Below are 19375 nucleotides of genomic sequence, written 5' to 3' on the forward strand. Positions count from 1 at the left end.
ATTATATACGTTCAAAGGCAGTAAGAGTGCAGATAATATTGGAGGTATAGCCTGTGTTACAAGTCTGTTTTCAGGGTTTCTTTTTGGACAATTCTTACGGTGTAGGCCAGATACCCCTCGGCGAGTAAAATGGCCCTTACGGTCAATATTGCTACCAGCTAATCCCTCCAAGTAAGCACAAGCTATTAGCAGAGCCGCTAGCTGCTGCCCCGCAGGAGGTTCCATGCTGCCCCATCGCCCCAGTGCAAGGACACCCGACCCTGACGCGACAGAGTGGTGGCGGGTGTTTGGGAGAGGCGTCCATGCCCGGGGGTCCCGGCACCGCTCCGGCGCCGCTGCCCGGCCGTCCCGGAGGATGCTTGGAGCGGACGGGGATGGGCCCCGGGCACCGCCTCGGGGACGCTGCCGCGGGAAGCGCTCCCTGCCCAGGGCAGCAGCCTGCGGCGCTCCGGGCACAAGCGATCCGAGACAGCCTTTAATTACACCCGTCTGCTATTCCTTAAACAGCATCCTGTCTCGGCACACAGGGCAGGATGGCAAACAGGAAGAATTAAAGCTGCACAGGCTGCCAAAAAGGGGGCACTTCCTAACTTCCAAGCAGCTAACTTTGAAATCAAAAGTTAGGATAAATTTATACTGAGTTTTAATATAATTACGCAGGCCTCTATGTATAAACATACACACAAAGCATGCTTTGTTTTGCTCGTAAAAAACACATGCAAACACATCCTCTGCATGGCTGAGATGCAGCTGTTACATTCCGAGTCCCAGCATACAGTGAATTTTTATGGCTGAGCTATAAACCTCTGAAAAATGAGGTTTATAATAGAAACCCTGACACCATCTAAAATATAGCAGCACTATTGGGTGCTGCTGTAATATGGCCCTAATTTATAAACCACGGAGGAATCCTGTTCCATTTTGAAACTTACAGACAGTAATCTAGAAAAAGGGTAAACCGCGAGGAAAAATGGTCATGTTGTCCATGAGCTATAGCGTCTAGTCCATCCAACAATTCAAAAATCAAATAGGATGCCACAATATTTAGGCCACGCACTGAATCCCGGACTGTCACAAAATAAAAACATGGTGTGTCCTCGGACGGGGGCATATTTCATAAAGCCATGTGCCATTTCCCATGCCTCTGGGCAGTATTTTTCGAGAACACTAGAAGTAAAGAAGAAAAAAAGACCAGAGAAACACAACCCAAACCCTCCAGTTTTGCTTGACATAATAAATGTTTTTGCAAGAGGGCTTCAGTGTACTCCCATTTAAATCGAAAAAAAGTGGCAAAGCAAACAGATTGTTTACTCACAGGAGACAAAAGTTTATCGCTAAACATTAGGAAAAAGCTCTCGGTGCTTTGAGCCTCCAGCTCTGCGTTAAAACGCATTGAGGAGACGGCAATTCACAGGGCAGCGCTCTGTCTCGCTGCTCGCCGTCCATTTTTCCGCAGTACGCTGGACCAGAAACCTCTTAGAAATCTTTACGGTGACCCTGAAACGCTAAGCAGAAGTTTCAACCTTGGGATTTATGTTTGGGGAGTCACTTTGTGCCTCTCCGGTCATCACTGCCCTGGGATGCCTCTCCCAGCGTGGAGCGGGAGGAGGGAGCTGGACAAACAGCCGTCCAATAAGAGCGATGCTCACTTGCAATTTTTGGGAAACAAACAGGAACCTTTTGGCACAACGGTCAGAAAAATCAAGAAGGCGAGCAAGGATTTCATTCGTCGCTGCCATTTGCTTCAAAGCCTGGAAAAAAGTCCCTTCTCCCCTTCAGAAGGGAGTTAATTCACCCCAGGTACTGGGATCACCCCACGGACTCACACTGAAGGGATGCTATTCCGCAGCAAGAAACGACACTTTAGGGCTCACAGCTGCCAGGTTTACCTTGAAATTTTCATTGTGGCCATCCCAGATTCCTTTCCTACTTCCATTAAACGGTCTCCTTTTGCACGCCGAGCATCAAAGCAGACTAAATCCAGAGTTATTACATTTTTCCCGCTAAAGCTATTTCCCGGTAGACTTGCTATAAACCAAGTGCAAGGTATTCTTGTCGGCCACGTCCCTGCCCACCAGCGTGGTAACGTTTTGCCCACCGCGGGCTGAGCCCTCAGCCCTCTGGTCTCTCCCTGCACAAAACGCGTGGGTTTGCCGGCAGACAAGGCCGTCGGCCTCAGCCCAAAGCGTCGCGTCGCGTCACGCAGCTGCGCTGCCCCGAGCCCTCAGGGGCCGGCACTGCAGAACGGGCAGCGCCGGGATGCTGAGATGGGCGCGAGGGGCTGAGCTCTTCATAAACCGTTAGCAGGCTAACGGGGGCATCTGCAGGAGGAATAGGCACTAAAACCGAAACTAGATACAAAATAAATATTCCAGAGCTGGATTTCTTAAGAAAGATTCTGCTGAGCTATAGTTCCACATCAAACTTTTATTGAATACATTTTCTACTGAGAATCTGTGTACTAAAACCAGTCAGAATCACATGAGAGGAGTATAAATTTCATGTACAGTTTTCACTGCAAATATCCTTCAAGAGAAAAAGCAAAAGCACTTTTAGTCAAGCGTGCTCCACATCCTTTCCTTCCTTTGCCCTGCAACGTGAGCGGAAACCGGAGCCCAGGCAGCTCCGGTCACAGAATCAGAGAACGGTGGGGGTTGGAAGGGCCCTCTGGAGATCATCACGTCCAACCCCCGGCCAGAGCAGGGTCACCCACAGCAGGTGGCACAGGAACGCGTCCAGGCGGGGTTGGGATGTCTCCAGAGACAGAGACTCCCCCACCTCTCTGGGCAGCCTGTGCCAGGGCTCTGCCACCCCCACAGCAAAGAAGTTCCTCCTCGTGTTGAGATGGAACTTCCCATGTCCCAGTTTGTGCCCGTCACCTCTTGTCCTGTCCCTGGGCACCACTGAGAAGAGCCTGGCCCCGTCCTCCTGACACCCACCCTTGAAGTATTTATCAGCGTTGATAAGATCCCCCTCAAGCCGTCTTTTTTCCAGACTGAAGAGACCCAAGTCCCTCAGCCTTTCTTCATAGGAGAGGTGCCCCCGAAGCACCAGCGGCTGCGGGAAACCTCTGCCAGAGGGATGCTCTGCCTGAAGCTCAGAGCGAGGGGACGGATTACCACCCTTTGCCATGCCGAAGGACGGTCCCTAGGTCTGCTTCGCGGGTAGTGAGGCTACAAAGCAGCTGACGTTCTAAAGCAAGTGATGTTCTTAGTGCACGATACTAATCCACGCGCCTTCAGCAAACACTGTTAAAACCCAAACTTGATACCACTTCTTTGCAGAACTCAAGAGCTGCCCCTCCAAAAATTATGCCGGTCATATTAATTCCTGAATCTGTAATAGATTTCATATTTGATTCTACAAAACCCAAAAATGAGGGTTTAGTTCCCTGGAAGGACAATAGTTTCTCACTGTACAAACAAGAATACGGGTCACTTTGAACTTGGAAAGACTCTAGGATCTAAAATGATATTACAGACAGAAAAGCTATTCTAGATAACTTCTTTTAGCAGCTTCCCAGCATCTAATAGTTGTAACTTCTTCCCCCCAAAAACTACAACATGAACTCAGAAAAAAATTCTTTTCTCAAAGGTTTCCAGATTTGTCAGCACAATGTAAATATTAAAATGGGTCTAGAATCGAGCCCCTTTCAGAACTGAAACGGGTCTCGGCTGCTGCCCTGTCCTAGGCGCTCACACGGCTAGTCTTTCCTGGGATATTGAGTTACCCGGCTCCTGAGAAGAAAATTACACTGAAGAAAAGGTCAATAAATGGCAGACAGGAGATGACACCCCGTAATAGTTATAATTACTGTTAATCAGAGTGCCTCACTGCACAGGCAGCAGGTTACAGGACATATTTGCTGTATTTTTCCATGAAAAGAGGAATAGTGCTACACGATCCGGCATTGGTACCACAAAATGTAAGATTTCCTGCACCGACGCCGCTGTATTACAGAAAGCCCAGCGCAGTTACATCGCCTCCACGGAAACAAGTGACCTTGAAAGATGTTGCATTCATTTTTCTTTCTGCATTTTTTTGGGGATGGATTTAATGTTCAATAAAACCCGAAGAATAACAGCATTTGAGGCTCGAGCTATTTGTGCCAGTGCCAAGCACTGCAGGAGGAGTTCAGGGCTGATTTCTGCACTCGCTCAACACATTCACGGCAAAACTGATGTCGTGGCTCCACTCTCTTCACTGGAGGCTGAGCAGGGGATTTGTTTTCTACGGGGATTCCTTTTCCTACAAAGTTTTACACCACGCACATAAGGCAGATTCCTAGCAGGTCAGATGCATGAAATGCAAAAACACGAGATGAACAAAATTTGACTGATGTGTTTCAGAAAGGCAACAGTTCTCAAAGTATCGTGGAGGTAACTGACTCTGGAGGCTGAAGCACACGGCAATGCCTGGGCCGAACCCCCTTCTAGCAGGAATATCGTCCTGCACGTCCCTAAGACAATACTTGAGCGCCCGTGCTGCGGGTGCTGCGCCGGTCGCGGGCGCGTGGAGCATCACTGGGACTGTCCCCTGCCACCCTCCCTGTGGGCAAGCGCCTTCTCTTCACTTGCTGCACCGAGGTCAGAAACACCTTCAGCCTTTCTCGGGAATCTTTTGCAATATTTGGTTGCCAAAGGAGGACAATGTGAAGACACATTCAATCCAACAGACTTGTTTTGTGCTGGTTGCGTTATCAGGAAATCTAATTTCCCGGGAAGAGGCCATCCCATTTTACAGAGACTAACCTGATAAAAACCTCAACCTCTATTTTACTCTATCTGAACTGTGCTTTCTTTACTGCTGATGGCTAATAACTCTGGCGCGAGCTAGCAGGCTGTCATACGACATACGTCTTGTGGCAGCGTGAAGAGCAGATGCAAACCGGCTGACATTTAACTGAAACAAATGTACGGTAAGAAAAATCTTGCACTTTTTCCTTGACGCAGAAAATGATGCCCTGAGGTACGACACCTGTTCGGGAGGGAAAGCCATTTAGGTCGTTCTGCTCTGGCTTTTGCCCCTTCACTAATACGTTCAAGAAAACCATTGAAGGATCTCGCAGAGGACTAAGACCAAGGTCTGTGCTCACCATTCCCACGGAGGTGAGGTGGACCCATCACTTTAAAGCGCAGACCATGAACTCGGGGCCGTTTTTAATATCCTTTACTAACTTTCCCTAAGGGTAGCACACCATATATATGTTCACATACGTGACAGCCACTTTCCCATCCGTTGGTCTGACATGAGACGCCACCGCAGGTGAGGACCGGCGGGAGGGACGGGGTGATAAAGGTGGCGGCTGTGGGAGGCGTCTGGGGCGGAGAGTCCTCGCACCAACCAGCGGGGCAGGGCGAGACAGAAGGGGCATCGCAGCTTCATTAACCAGGGTCGGGCGGCAGCAACGCAGGACATCCGTGACAGCCGAAGGCAGCCATTCAATAGAAAGGCAACAGACAGAGACTCCTTCGGAAATAAAAGATGATTTTGAGAATAAAAGCAACCGAGGTAATAAGCGAGATGCTGACGCGGGCAGAAGGACAGCAAGAAAAGCATTCAAAACTGCAGGCACCTGGGAAGTGATTTATCCGGAACACTTATAAAAACGTGCCTTAACAGATAAACTACAAAAGGGGGGTAACTCACTGCAGGCCAAAACACTGCATATTAAAAGAAAAAATATCCTGCATTAGGAGGGACTTCAGTCCTGGCAGCATCTGCTACAAGTCCTCTGCTGCCCACGCCGAAACCAACTCCAAATCTCTACTCTCACATTGTAATGTGCGTCACTACAAAATTCCAACCCAATCCCCAATTAAGCCTCTTCGGCAAGGGTGAAGCTTCAGCCGACGGTGTAATACATTCACGGACACCTGCAGACCTAATAATTGACCGGGGAGGATGCGGATGAGATCAGCAAAATTGCTGCATTGCTACCGCAAGCCTCAGTGTCCTACACCAGGAAACGGCTTTGCCACTGCAAGGTGCATAATTTAATAAACCATTAACTCAAACCTGAGGTGAAGTAAATTCAGTGTATTATATATTTCAAAATAGCATTAGAATTCAATCTAATTGTCACCAAAAGCCTAATCCTCAGTATACAGAGCATATTAATAAAGTGTCTTGGAGCCTGTGGTTTGATTTAATTTCCAGCTGAGCCGTGCTGTCACATCACTGCGATCCCCGCCGTGAGGATATCTCGCCGATAGCAGCACCGGCCCAGACCGGAGCAGAATCCGGACAGACGCACGCTCCCGCCTTCCGGGGCCCTGCCGGGGGAACGGGTGGGTGAATGCTCGAGAAAAAGCAACGCAGTTCCAGTCGCGTCGCTCCTGGGTCACCAGAAGTCATGTCACTTTGTGCCACCGCTCCGATGCTGACGCTCCCCGGCGATGGCAGCGTCCCCGAGCTCCTCCGAATGCCCAAAATCTGCTTTCTGTTTGTGCGGGAGTCGGCCGTCTTCTGGGCTCTTTTGCGTCGCCCCTGTAATAACTCCTCTCCATCAGCAACCCAGGCACGTCCCTCAGCAGTTTGGGAAATGCATCTCTTCTATAAATGACAACAGATTATTTAAGCAACAACTAAAGCACTCTGACTGCTTTTTACTTTGCTCGCATTAACGTCAGTCTCCTCATATATCTAGGGAACGAATCCGGGATTTTCTTTAAAACGGTCGAGAGCAATACAAAAATAGCAGACTACTCGTCTAAAATAAAGTTATGTGTTTGAAAGGGTTGGAAATTGTTTTTTAATCACTGGCGTCTTTCTTCTGGAATATAATCTGCCGGCTATACGTTTTGCTTTTCTATCCAATTTCTCAGGAAAATGCAGCAAGTGTGTTAATAAATAATTTATAAAAACATTACAAAAGATAAAGCACTCCTGCTAAAATGTTTCCAGCCTCCGAGATACCAGTTCATTTGTAATCCTCTCCGCCTCCCCGTCGCTGGAGCATCAGCAGAGGGTTATTGCTGCCTTTCTCCGCAGTCCCATTTTACTCGCCCTGCAGGTGTCAAAACACATCTTTGTTTTGAAGGTATCCAGACTGGTACGGCCCAGCCTGACTCGCGAGCTCCATTTTATCTACTACAGGTTTTTGTCATGAAAAACGTTTTTCAGGAAAGCAACATCCTGATTTATTTTCGTGGTCCTGCGCACAAGGATGGATGTAAAACGCAGACGTGCTGCTGGCTCTCCCGAAAAAGGATTCTTGTAGGTGCCGTTCCCTCCGGCGTTTTGTCCTTCCCCCAACAGCGCCGGGACAGGCTTTCCGTGGAACCAGAGGGTGGTTCCGGTGCACGGGGCAGCGGGTGGCTTCGTTCTGAGGAAGAGGAAGGGGAGGCTGGGAGGAAGACAGCTTGTGACGAGCTCTGCCAGGCGGAACTTAACTTTAGTGAAGCTGAAGACTCTATGAGAAGCTAACATTAGTGAGCAAGTAAAACTTGAAGGAGGAAAAAGCAAGCAAAAATAGCCTTCAACTTGAATAAAATCATAGAATAGAATCACAGAACGGTTTGGGTTGAAGGGACCTCAAAGCCCACCCAGTGCCACCCCCTGCCCTGGGCAGGGACACCTCCCACCAGCCCAGGCTGCTCCAAGCCCCGTCCAACCTGGCCTTGAACCCCTCCAGGGACGGGCAGCCCGTGTGTGTGTCTGTTCAAAGAAGACTGCAGGACTGAAGGTGGGTTTCAATGGATGCAGCTGCTCTGACAGCAGGTCAGGGGATGAGAAGAAGAGTGGAAAGCAGAATATTACCCAAGGGGATCCCCCAGGCGAACCACCGCGGGTGCTGGGGCTGCTGCCCCCCGGCTCCCAGCCCCGCTGTGTCCCCCCTCGCCGGGGCTGCCCCAGCCGACTGCGCTCTGCCTGCCAGAAATTGGGTAAAACCCCAGCGCCTTCAGGCAATACCCTGACCAAGAGGAGCCGCACATCAGCCCCGAGCCAGCGAGGCAACCGCGCTGCCCAGGCACGGCCGGAACGGAGCCGCGAGCGACTCCGTCCCCGCAGCACGACCGCGGGTGGGAGCTCCCCCCGGCCGCCCCAGGGCCCCAGTGACGCTGCCAGGGCTGCAGCGGCTGCCGGCATGGGGACAAGAGGGCGGCTGTCACTGTGGGTGACACTCAGTGCCCATCACCAGCGCGGGCTGCGACAGCGGCCCCGGGCAGACGAGGAGCGAGCAGGAGGGAGATGGGGACGAGCAGAGCTGCAGCAGCTGGGTCCGCTCAGAGAAACGCTTCCTCGCGGGTTCCTGATGCAAAGGAGAGAGATCCTCCAGCAAGGCAGCCTGCGGCGGCGTGGCTTTTGCTTCGCCTTTATTTCGCTAGAACACTGGAGCACAGCAGAGCACAACATGAATCGTTATCGTCAAAGCTACCTCTAATGAAGTTTTGGGGCACGCGTGCTAAACAGAACTTGAGTTCTGTGCAATGTGCAGAGCCACAAAAAGGCTCCTTCAAACCTGTTCAACGATCCATCCCACCACTAAACAGGGCTTTGCCGAGGGCGATCCCAGCGGGCACCGGGGCTTGTGGAGATCGGCCGCTGGGCACCAGCCTAACGCACCCCGCAGCTTCTGTCCTCTCTCCAAATGAAGGAAAAGGGCGAAGGCGTTTGTGAGGAGGCACAGCTAACACCTCTCTTACATGGTTTTTCTGAAATCCATTTTCAGGAGTAAATATTTGTTAGAAATATGACCAAAAAAAAAATAATCATCAAAATAATGAAAACAGAAAACTATTACAAAAAAGTTAACAAAACCCTTGGAATTTCAGTGTGACTGAGCAATACTTTTTGCACAGTTCCATCAATTCCAGGAGTATTTCAGATCTTTAACGATCCCTGAATAACGTGAAGGGAAGTCTCGAGACTCGGCTGTCCCTGCGAGAGCAAGGCAGCAGAGACACGGCGAGGAGCACCGGGCCTTCGAAAAGAGCAGCGAGAAGATGAAAGGAGACAAAGGAGAGCGCGGCCTTTCAGAGGGATCACGTCACAGGAATACTAAGGCAGCCTGAAAAGGGTAGCCACAACTTTTTCGTTCGCCGAAACTGCTTTTGCAGAGGGAAGCATCGTGGGGCCAGCAGAGACGCAGAGGGACCGACTGCTGCATCCTATCGACTGCTGCCCAGAGCGGGTACCAAAAGCGCTTTTTCTGTTGGAGCTCAGAGCAAAATCAATGCAAAAGACAATTCTGCTCTCCTGGCAGCGCCGTGTGCTCCCACCACGCTTACTGTCGTCTCTGAAAGCATAGCTCCATGTGCACACTTTGCACTGAAAATAGGAATCCAAGGCAATTAAAGCACGTCTGCTTAAAAGGTCTGTTCTGTAAATACCCACCCGTTGGTGGGAGGTCCTTGCCTGGTCCTGCAGAAATACTCCTTTCCGAAGAGATGCCCGTGATGAAGATGCTCCGAGGAGGATGTGTCTGGCTGAGCGAGGCCACCAGGGTTCTCGTTAGCTTCTCCCCGTCACCCCACGGCCGAAGGAGAAGGCAGAGCTCGGGCAGAGGGGGGCACTGAGGAGCGCCACAGCAGCCAGGGAGCACCCGAGCCTTTAGAAACTACGTCATCTTGAACATGAGAAAGGCAGGACTTTTTCTTCCTTTCGACCTTGTTCGTGGCTGCATTTTAGGAACGTGGGAGTTTCTGTGTCTGTTCGGCACCGAGCTCCGTCTCGGCTGGGGCATCGCTCTGCATTTTTCAGCAGAGGTTAACCCTCGGATACCCGCAGCCTCTGACCATAGAGTAACAGTAAACAGCACCTTATACCACCTTACACTTGTATGCTCTTCTGGATTTCCTTAGCTTTATGGCAAGCACTGAGTGATGGCCTCTACAAGGGGGCAGAGACCGTGCATGCAGACACTGCAAAAGCAAATATTGCTAAAGGCCATAGGTCCCAAAGTGCCTCCACACAGGTCCTGAGTGCCATCGCCACCATCACTGCTGGACGGGATCCTGGGCCTCGGACCATTCGGCCGCTGTCGCAGGGTCACCCAGTCCATCCGTGCTGCGATGCTGCGGCGTCGCAGCGGTGTGCTCGGGATGCTGAACCACGCTCGGCCGGCTAGGTACCCCCGCCATCCTCTGCTGTACTTCAGTGCACGCTTAATTTCATCACAGAGGCTAAAATTCGCTTTGGGAAAATGTGCTAGCATAGCGGCAACAGTTTATATTCCCATTAGAATAAACGCAAAAGCTCATTATTCCACGAGTGTCACTTATCCCTTGCTCCCCAACAATATGGGACCGATCTAAAGTGCCTACACACAGCACACGATCTTCGATGCTTTATTGCCCAGTCATTTCTATTTTACCCAAATGAAAAATAAAACCCCATTAGTAAGCAAAAGTCTCAGGAATTTTTATGAGATTGTAATGCTTCCAGTTTATGTTGAAAAAGACCAAAATCCTCAAGCTGTCCGTTGCTCCTCCAGCCAGGGACGTGGAAGATGCTGCTGATGCAGCGCAGCGCGAGCCATCAGACAGGGCAACGCTGCTCTGCTGGGGCCCCATCCAAAAGAAATGGGAAGGTTTTCCTCTCGCTAAGGACGTAATGGAAAATTTGAGGAAAAAAATGACAGAATGAACACCAAATCTCCGCAGGACAGCTGTAGACCTCATGTGAAATACTTTAACTGATTTTCAGGCTTTGATACGTTCTGCCCACAGTTTTCCGATGAGCTGTGTTTTCGGAAGGGAACACTTCAGGGAACATCAAACATCAGTGTAGACACTAATAGTAATAAACAGCTGAATATCAAAGTATCAGAAGGAAGGATCCAGAAAAAAATAGTTCAAAGATAAAATACTGCAGACGCTAAAATTTAAGTCTCCGACATTAAATCAGGGCTTACGGACACTCTGCGAGGCAGAGCTGGTGCATGCAGAACCACGGGAAGGATAACGACAGCCCGCCACTCTCCCCTGCCCTTTTCTCCCCCGCGGTGAAGCATCCCAGTGGCTGCTGAGAACACCCTGCGAGTGCGCAAGCGATAAAGGCGAAACGCAGTTTTCCCCCTGCGCTCCTACAGGACGGAATTATCACGCTTCAGCGACCCCCGCGAGAGCCCGATTTACAGCAGGCCTCGGGGGGCTCTGGCATCTCCCCGCGTCCCGCTCCGCTCCCCGACCCACCTGCGAGGACAGGGATGCTTACCCGCCTTCGTCAGCTCTGCATTATTCAGTGAGCAGTTAACGCGCATACATGCGAAACAGGTATCTGCCTAGATATTGCTCTCAAACGCTTGTTAGTCTTAATTTGTTTGATTGGCTAAGATGAATAGGTAAACACCAACATCCCTGTCCACTCCTATCAGTATTCCCTGCACTTCCCATTCCCACAAGCATCTTTATCGAGAAAATCTCACCTGTGCAAATGCTACTGGCAAACAAACAAGCTCATGAACATTCTTTGAACAAACGCATGGGCTTTACTTGAATATATGATCGTAATTCATTTTATTTTATTCCAATTTTTCTATAGCTGAATGGGAGGATCACTCCTCCCATGTCATGTCAGCAGCACTGTTGAATACTCCTGATCTCACCTTGCTGAGGCTGTTGCTGTTATTAAATTACTGCAGAAAGTGGGGAGTCATTCAAAAACACCAAACAAATACTAACAGTAATGAAACCCGAGTGCCTAAAATGCACATTTCCCCCATATTTAGGCAAACAATTACAGAAAAGATGGCAATATGGGAAGTTCTGCCCCACGTCATGAAGAACTAATATTTAGCCACGGTCTAAATTCATAGAAAGTTTTCACCATGGCCCCATAGCACAGTTTATGTACTTACTAATTAAGAAAACGGGCAACACTTTTTCTTTCACGTGTTACTTCTCACAACTGCAGCACCTTAACACCAGCACTAAAAAAGACATCGGAATCTGCTAAAGGCCGGGTGGAAACGGATGACTGTCCAACAAACTCAGAGTCTGCAGCTATGGCACAAGCGTGGAAGAAGACAAGAGACGCATCGCTGCTCCCGGGCAAAGATGAAGCCTGCCTCCAATAACCTTTGCAAACAGCAGCCAGCCCCGGGAGCCTGGCAGCTAGATTAATTTTAAATTCCTGGGGTGCCAATTACCAATACGCAGAAGGGAACGCTGCGTTTTGCTACTCAGCTGTGCCAATGTTTGAAAATTGTCTAGATCTGAGAATCCACGTTTTCCCTGCATTAGTCATTGTGAGTACAAACAGGGCTTTTTTCTCTTCTTTTTCCATTGACAGACGATCTGGAGCCATTCCGAAGGTGCAGACCCGCGCGGCGCGGGTGCTGGTACAGACGAGCCAACAAACCCGTGTCTGCGCGCTGAAGCCCTTCCAGGAGTCTGGGGACCTGCCATCACTCACACCTAAAAAAAGGCTTCAGCAGCGTCGTTCCGCGCTTGACTAACTGCGAACAGCGAGGGCACTGCTGCTTTTAGGAAGCTAGAAGGTAATGCAAAAATATTTTTTTAAAAAGTGCTACTGAAGAGCCCTCCCCAGCGCCCCTGGTGATGACGGCCCTGAGGTCATCCGCGTCCTCAGCCCTACCCTCTCCTCTGCCTGTTGGTCACACCATGGTCTTATGTTTCTAGAAATCAGAAAACTGAAAGAAAAATCTAAGAACCCACTGTTGGAAAACATCACCACCACCTTGGTCATGCCTCGATCGCCCGGCTCCAAGAGGTCCACGTGAGAGGCTGCCAGTGCCCAGGGCTGGACCGTCTCCTGCAGAGACACCACAATGCTGGCGCGGCAGTTACAGCATCTATTACAAATATTAAAGGTGTTTGGGGTAAGGCAGCATTTAAAATCCATTACCAAGAAAGCTTGACGTGTCTCAAAAATGCAAACCCCCTTCGGAACGGAGAGGAGGAGCTGAGCTGTGGTGCCTGTACAGCAGACCCGCCGTCACAACCGCTCCATGCCAGCCCCCCGTCAGCCACCGCGCTGCCGTCGCTGCCTTCGGCGGGAGGACGGATCCTGTAGAGACTCACAAAACAGTGTTGTTCCTGCTGATGGTTCAAGCTGACTGGTTTTCACTGCCTATCCCTTTGACCAGTCTTCAGGGAGAAGGCACGTTGTGTCAATCATAAACGACAACGCAAAGTTGTTTAAGTACGAAATCGGACACCACCAATATAATTAATGGCTACAGCACAGCATAAATGCACAAGAGAGCCCGCTGGTCTCTGTGGCTTGTTTGAGTCTTGGCCTTTACGCTGAAAATGCTAGTCAGAAAAGATCAAGAACAATTGCACAGGGATTTTTAATCAATATCTAACCTGACAATAGGATTTGGAGGCAGATCATCCCATAAAACACAGGCGGCATCACAGACTAATTGTATTTACTTCCTATTGACCAGAGGCTCGCAGGCAGAGCGCTCCATATCCCAGGAAGGTACCACATGTCTCTCTCAAAAAAGCGCGTCACCCATTTGCCTCTGGGAACTAAAAAGCCAAACATTTTGCTGGAGGCTCATGTTAAACATTGCCCCGTCTGTACCCGTTTGGGATATCAGTGTCATTTATTGGGTGGTGTTGAAGTGGAAGACTCTGAAGCAGATGCACAAAATACCTTCTCCCTCTCTCTCTCTGGTCTCACTCCCCCCAAATTCACTGTGGAGCTGAACAGAAACACCGTGCAGATGTTGGGAAAGCGTCACCGGCTCCTGGCCAGCGCTGCTTAACCTTGAGCGCGCGATTGAAGGATGCCCATTTGTGCCTGGGAGACGGTGCCATGAATCACAGACCCCCGTTCCTCCCGCAGCGAAGGCACAACGCGTCCTTGTTTCTCAACACCAGTAACAAGATGTCCTGCATCACGTTTTATAAATAGGCTCAGAAGAAACATGCTTCCCATCCACCCATCTCAATCCCAAGCAATTACCAGAGCAAAGAAGATGCCTGAACGTCCACACACACCCTCCGCGCGTGGAGGAGCCAGACCCCAGGCAGAGCTGAGGAGATCCCGCGCAGCCGCGACGCAGCTCGTTGGAGATGAGCTGCCAACTGCCACAGCAGCCACCGCCAGAGATACCTCTGGGGAGCACACAACAAAGAGAAAAAGAAAGACAAAGCTCGCAATTAAAGACAAGAGGGGTGACTTCGGAGGGGAGGGCCTGTGGGGGACCAGCTCAGCCTGGGCACCCCGCTCCGGAGCAGGATCCGGGGTCTGCCCGTGGTCGGGGAGCACTCGGGCTATACGGGCGTCGCTCAGGCTGATGGACAACGGGTCGAAATCATGGGAAATTTCCCGACGGAAAGGTGGGCAAAGCTAGAAAATGCTCTCTCAAAGGTAATGGAAAAAGCTTTGCAGTTTGGGAGCGAACCTCCCTAAAGGTCACAGCGCAATTTTAGGTTGGAGCTCAGCAGTTTGGTTTTGCGTCATCAGTTCCTCTTGGGATCCAACAGGAAGGACTCTGCTGCCTGCCCTGAATTTCCTCAGAAACAAGGTCCTGCCTTAACATTTTCCGTTTATGTGAGAACACTTCGTGAGCCGAGCTGCCCTTCAGGGACGCTGGAACCTCCTGGCGCCGTGGTGACTGCGCCGGGGCTGCGGGCTCTGTGGAGCGGTGACGAGGGGGGACCTGTGGCACCTCTGACCCCCCGCAGCACCGGGCACCTCCCCGAGCTCCCGGGACGGTGGGTGGAGGACGGTCCCACCAGGCCCCAGCCAAACGCCTGTTCCTCAGCGGGCAAGAGCAGAGGGACCGAGGCACCTGCCCGCCGTGTCCCCTCTGCCGTCACAGGGACACCCGGGCAGATGCTGGCTCGCAGAGCACCGCCGTGCCGTGCCGGCAGTTACGCAGAGGGAATTCACAGTTTCCTTTGAATTCTCGTGTCACACTGCCCGTCATGGGCACCGGCCAAGACAGACGCTAACAACAACGCGAGCAGCTGTCTGTCTCCCGGGCAAACCAGACCCCAAGTTTCGAGGTGTTTCTCAGTTCATTGCACTGAACTGTGAACATTTAATGGCTCCTTCGTGGTATCTACACCCCACTCCCCCTCTTCTCGCCGCTCGCTGCATCCAGCCACGGACGCGGGTCAGGACCTCGACTGCGGGGAAAAGCGCTGAATGCTGCAGATCAACGCGACCACGTTTTTGGTGAAGTCACAGCCTTTCTGGAGGTGGACACTGCTCCCACCACTGCAGCACACACTCCCCCTTTACTTACACGCAGAGGATGCAAATGGAGCTGACACACACACAAACGTCACGAAGGATGGTGACATTTCGTTCACGTTCCCTTTGATCACTCCCACGGCGCGGGCACCGTCCTCCGTGGGCCGTGGGGCATCTTTCACAGACCAGTGACAGCAACAGCGTTTTCTTTTTTAATATGGAAGCGCAATTGCAAAACCGTGGGGAAAAAGGGATTATTTTCCATTTGCTTCTTGAAACAGATGTCACTTCCCTCAGACCTGCTTGTTTTCAGGACTGCAGGGGTTTAATCTTTAAAACAATAATATTATTACAATATGCATCAAATGCTGTTTTCTAACAAAAGAAAACAAATTGCCTCAGCTTTGTAAGCAGGGGTAACCAGTCAGTAACACAAATAGCTCCACAAAGGTAGGGTTAGCATCTCGGTCCAGCAATCGCCCACCCTGGGGAAACTCCTGCCCGTGAACCCAAGGGCCCTGGGGGGACCAGGCCACTACCAAACCATGCAGAAACAAGAGGAAAACTCCGCTCGACTCCTCCCGCGGCTTCACTGTGCCCACAACAGCCAGAAGAAAAGCCATTGAGTGACCCAAAAAAACTCCCTCGAGACTAAACTCCGCACCGGCAGCAAGCAGCTCCACAGCAAGGCTGCCCACAAGGTCCACCCCAGATTCCAGCACAGCCACAGGCTGATTTCTCCCCCACACCATCGCGCGCCCGTGGAGCAACCAGCTTCCCCAGCTCCTGTGCCTGCCCCGCTTCAGGACGGGAAAACACAGCTGAGAACCTAAAAGCCTTCAGAATAGGGAAACGCGACTCAAAACCTTAAAAAATCTCCCTTGAGCTGACTCTCTGTTTAGGGAACGTTTGAGCTGGCATCATCTCTATATTTGCTACAGAAAATACATCACACCTCTGAACAGAGACACGCAACTAAGAAAATCCATATTCCCTTCAGACAAACAAAATCCCCCCAAGCAGGGAAACACGGGACCGCCGACCTCCTCAGCAGCAGCCGAAGGGGGCCCTGCGGGCTCGGCCGGATAAACCCCCCGGAGAGAGGAACCGGTCGCCATCCTACCTGCAGAAGCCAGTAGCACCTTCTGTGAAACGTGGGGATGATGGAGGAATGGACGTAGCAGCCGTACAAGCACTGGGGACACAAAAAGAGAGACGGCAGAGCCGGGTTAGTGGAGGAAACCATCACCCGCGGAGGCAGCGCCTCACCCGCTACCGGAGGATGTTGTTTCTGAAGTCGGTCCACGGCTGGTAACACAAAACATGGGATTATGGCCCCCCAGCATTTGTTTTAAATTGCTCCAGGTCACAGGATCCCTCTTCAAAGAGCCTCTGCGTCCCGGCGCGATGCGTCCCGGCACAATGAGTCCCGGCGCACAGCACGGAGATGGGTTTGGTTACCTGCGTTTTCGTCTTTGCTCCAACATATTTTTAGTTTTTAAAAAGCACAACGCAAACATCTCTTTTTCCATGGTTCATCACCTGGGTATGTAAACTGAAAATTTAGGGTTTATAAATTGGAAAAATTGCTCTCAGATATTTTATACAGCAAAATGCCAAAATATGGTTGCTTTTTTTTTCTTTTCTCTTTTTTTGTTAAAGGAACTCTGCTTCTCTGATTAACTGAAATCAGTAAGGCTAAGGAATTCCTTCTGCAGGAGAAAATCAAACTTTCAGTATGTTAAAACTTTTCAACACTGCTTTCGGATGGAAGCTAGGCCCAGCGCAAACCAAACACACAAAACTGTTTTTAATTTAAAAGATCCCGATACAATTCCTGTCCACAAGATTTGTTTATTATTAAGAGAGCAATACTATTTTCCGACTCTGCTGGCTTTTAATATAGTGCGCATGGGGGATGGGTGTGCGTGTAATGATGTATTCTCCCATAGCAAAGGTGATTAGTTTTCCTTAAATGCGAGATTGCAACAGCCCACCAATCTGCTCGCAGCTTCTTCGGATATTTCCCCTGGAAGACCACGGGTCACGCGTATTTTAGGCACACCAATATTCTGCCATTATAGAAGGAAAAAAATAAATAAATCCAACTAGAGCAGACCTTAAGGGGAATTTCGTTTTTTTTACGATGCATTTTACGTAAAAATGCATTTTACGATGCATTTTACTCCAGCGAATGCATCGATTGTGACGACTCCCAGCACTAACGCGCTCTCCGCTCGCTCGCAGCCCTGTCCGTGCTCTCCCAAGGGTCCGCACCACGCCGGGGCGTGGGAATCGGCACCAAGTGTCCTCCCGGCAGGACGGGATGGCCCCGGACAGACTTCAGCAAGACTTTATCCCCGTTAAGTGGGACCTAACTTGCCCATGGGAAGTTCCATCTCAACACGAGGAGGAACTTCTTTGCTGTGGGGGTGGCAGAGCCCTGGCACAGGCTGCCCAGAGAGGTGGGGGAGTCTCCGTCTCTGGAGACATCCCAACCCCGCCTGGACGCGTTCCTGTGCCACCTGCTGTGGGTGACCCTGCCCTGGCAGGGGTGGGACGGGATGATCTCCAGAGGTCCCTTCCCACCAGTCTGTGATTCTAAGCGTATGGCTACTGGAAAATCTTATCACTACATCACCATCCCAGTTGTCTCCACTACCTGCTTGTGCAGATACGGATGCCACGGCACCAATGGTGATGTGAAGGTTGATGGGTGGCACCAAGACTTTACCGGCGTGGGCGGGGGTTCCCTGCGCTCGGTGCCCCGGTGACACCATTATCCCATCCACGCGCCAGCCTGCGCCGGGACGCGGCTCTGACCGTGCCATCCCCCAGCACAAGGCACCGGCCGCCCGCACAAACACAAAGGGACCAGGAAATCTTCATTTATAGCCCTTCTGTGTGGAAGGCGCCTCACAAATGGTGAGAACTCTTTGCTAGCCACGAGCTCGCCCACCCGGCGTTGTCCACGTGCCCATGGTGGGCGAGCAGGGAGGGAGGCGAGCGCCCGGCATGGCCGTGTATCGGCCAGCACAGGGCAGGCTGGTGGCAGCGTCTCCTCCCCGCCACCACCGCTCGCAAGGTCGGCCTCAATTAAAAAGCATTTAAGGACTGCTGGCTGCCATCACCCTGGCTATTTTTAAAATACAAATGACAAAGATTAATAATGTTTTTAAATGTGTCAAGGATACATTCCACACACACAAAAAAAGCAGGGAGGAAAAACAGAGAGGAAAGAAAACCTGCAGAAAATAATCCAAAGAAAAGCTTAACATTTAAATCCCACCACTCAGCCTGGGGAAAAGCAGCCACCGTTTGTTTAAGATAATCCCTGACAGCGACTCCCGGCTGCACGGCACCGGGGGCTGCAGCAAAAGGTCTTTAACGTTTGGTTCTGCTGACTCAGAGCTGGTACCCCCTCTTCGGGAAGCGGCGTGGTGGGTGCTGCGTCTCCCAGTCCGACCAGTTTCCCAGCCAGGACGGGGGAGCTGGTCCGGAGCACGGCGCTGAGGAGCCTTCGCAACAGCGAGGAACGCCCATCGCAACGCAGGCAACAGGCATCAGCACACATCAGCACACATCCGCACACCCCCACGCCATTCACGACCCCCATTCGCTGTGAAGCCGATTGAAACCTCACCATCATTAAAACAAAAACTAATGAGAAGCGCTAACGCTGAGCTCCCGGCAGCTCGCTGCATTCAGTGGGCAGGAAAGCTGCTCTCTATCGCCAGCTCCGTCTCGCATGTAATTCTAGAGGTGTCAATAATGAATTACATAAAAGCATCCCACCTCCATGAAACTGGTTTTCAGCATTTCAGCAAACCGTTAAAAAAACCCTAACGGTTCACAGAACTTACAAGGCATCCAAAATACAGAAGGGATTTTTTTATTTATTTTTCTATTTTTTTCATTCCCCCTCACGTGGCACAACGTGGAAATCTAGTTCTGGATTGATGTTTTGGGGCTGGAAGTTCCAGCTTGGGTGGCTGGGGTGAAGGAGACCCCCGCGTAAGCCAGCCCCCGGCCTCGGAGAGACGGCGGGGAGCTCTTCGTCACGGGCGCCGCGGGATTGCAGCGAGAGAGAGAGAGCGCGGCTGCGGAGAAACGCGCTGCCGCGGGAGGAACGCCCTGGAAACCCAGCTTCTGGAGTAACGACAAGATGAGTGATGGCGGCAATAAAAACTACATTAATTTTCGGATAAAAAGGCATAAGAAAATGTTTAAGATATAAATAGAAACCGCAGAA

At 51.0% G+C, this 19375-nt stretch overlaps 1 protein-coding gene across 1 annotated transcript in view; it reads right to left on the bottom strand.

The window, feature by feature from the left end:
- Nucleotides 1–19375, bottom strand: part of CAMTA1 (calmodulin binding transcription activator 1) — a 292757-nt gene that overhangs the window by 109898 nt on the left and 163484 nt on the right. Inside the window, exon 6 of the mRNA XM_054222808.1 lies at nt 16247–16318. Coding sequence (XP_054078783.1) covers nt 16247–16318 — 72 coding nt within the window. The remainder of the gene's footprint in view (nt 1–16246; nt 16319–19375) is intronic.

Source organism: Rissa tridactyla, chromosome 16, assembly GCF_028500815.1.
Source record: "Rissa tridactyla isolate bRisTri1 chromosome 16, bRisTri1.patW.cur.20221130, whole genome shotgun sequence".
Classification (NCBI taxonomy): Eukaryota; Metazoa; Chordata; class Aves; order Charadriiformes; family Laridae; genus Rissa; species Rissa tridactyla.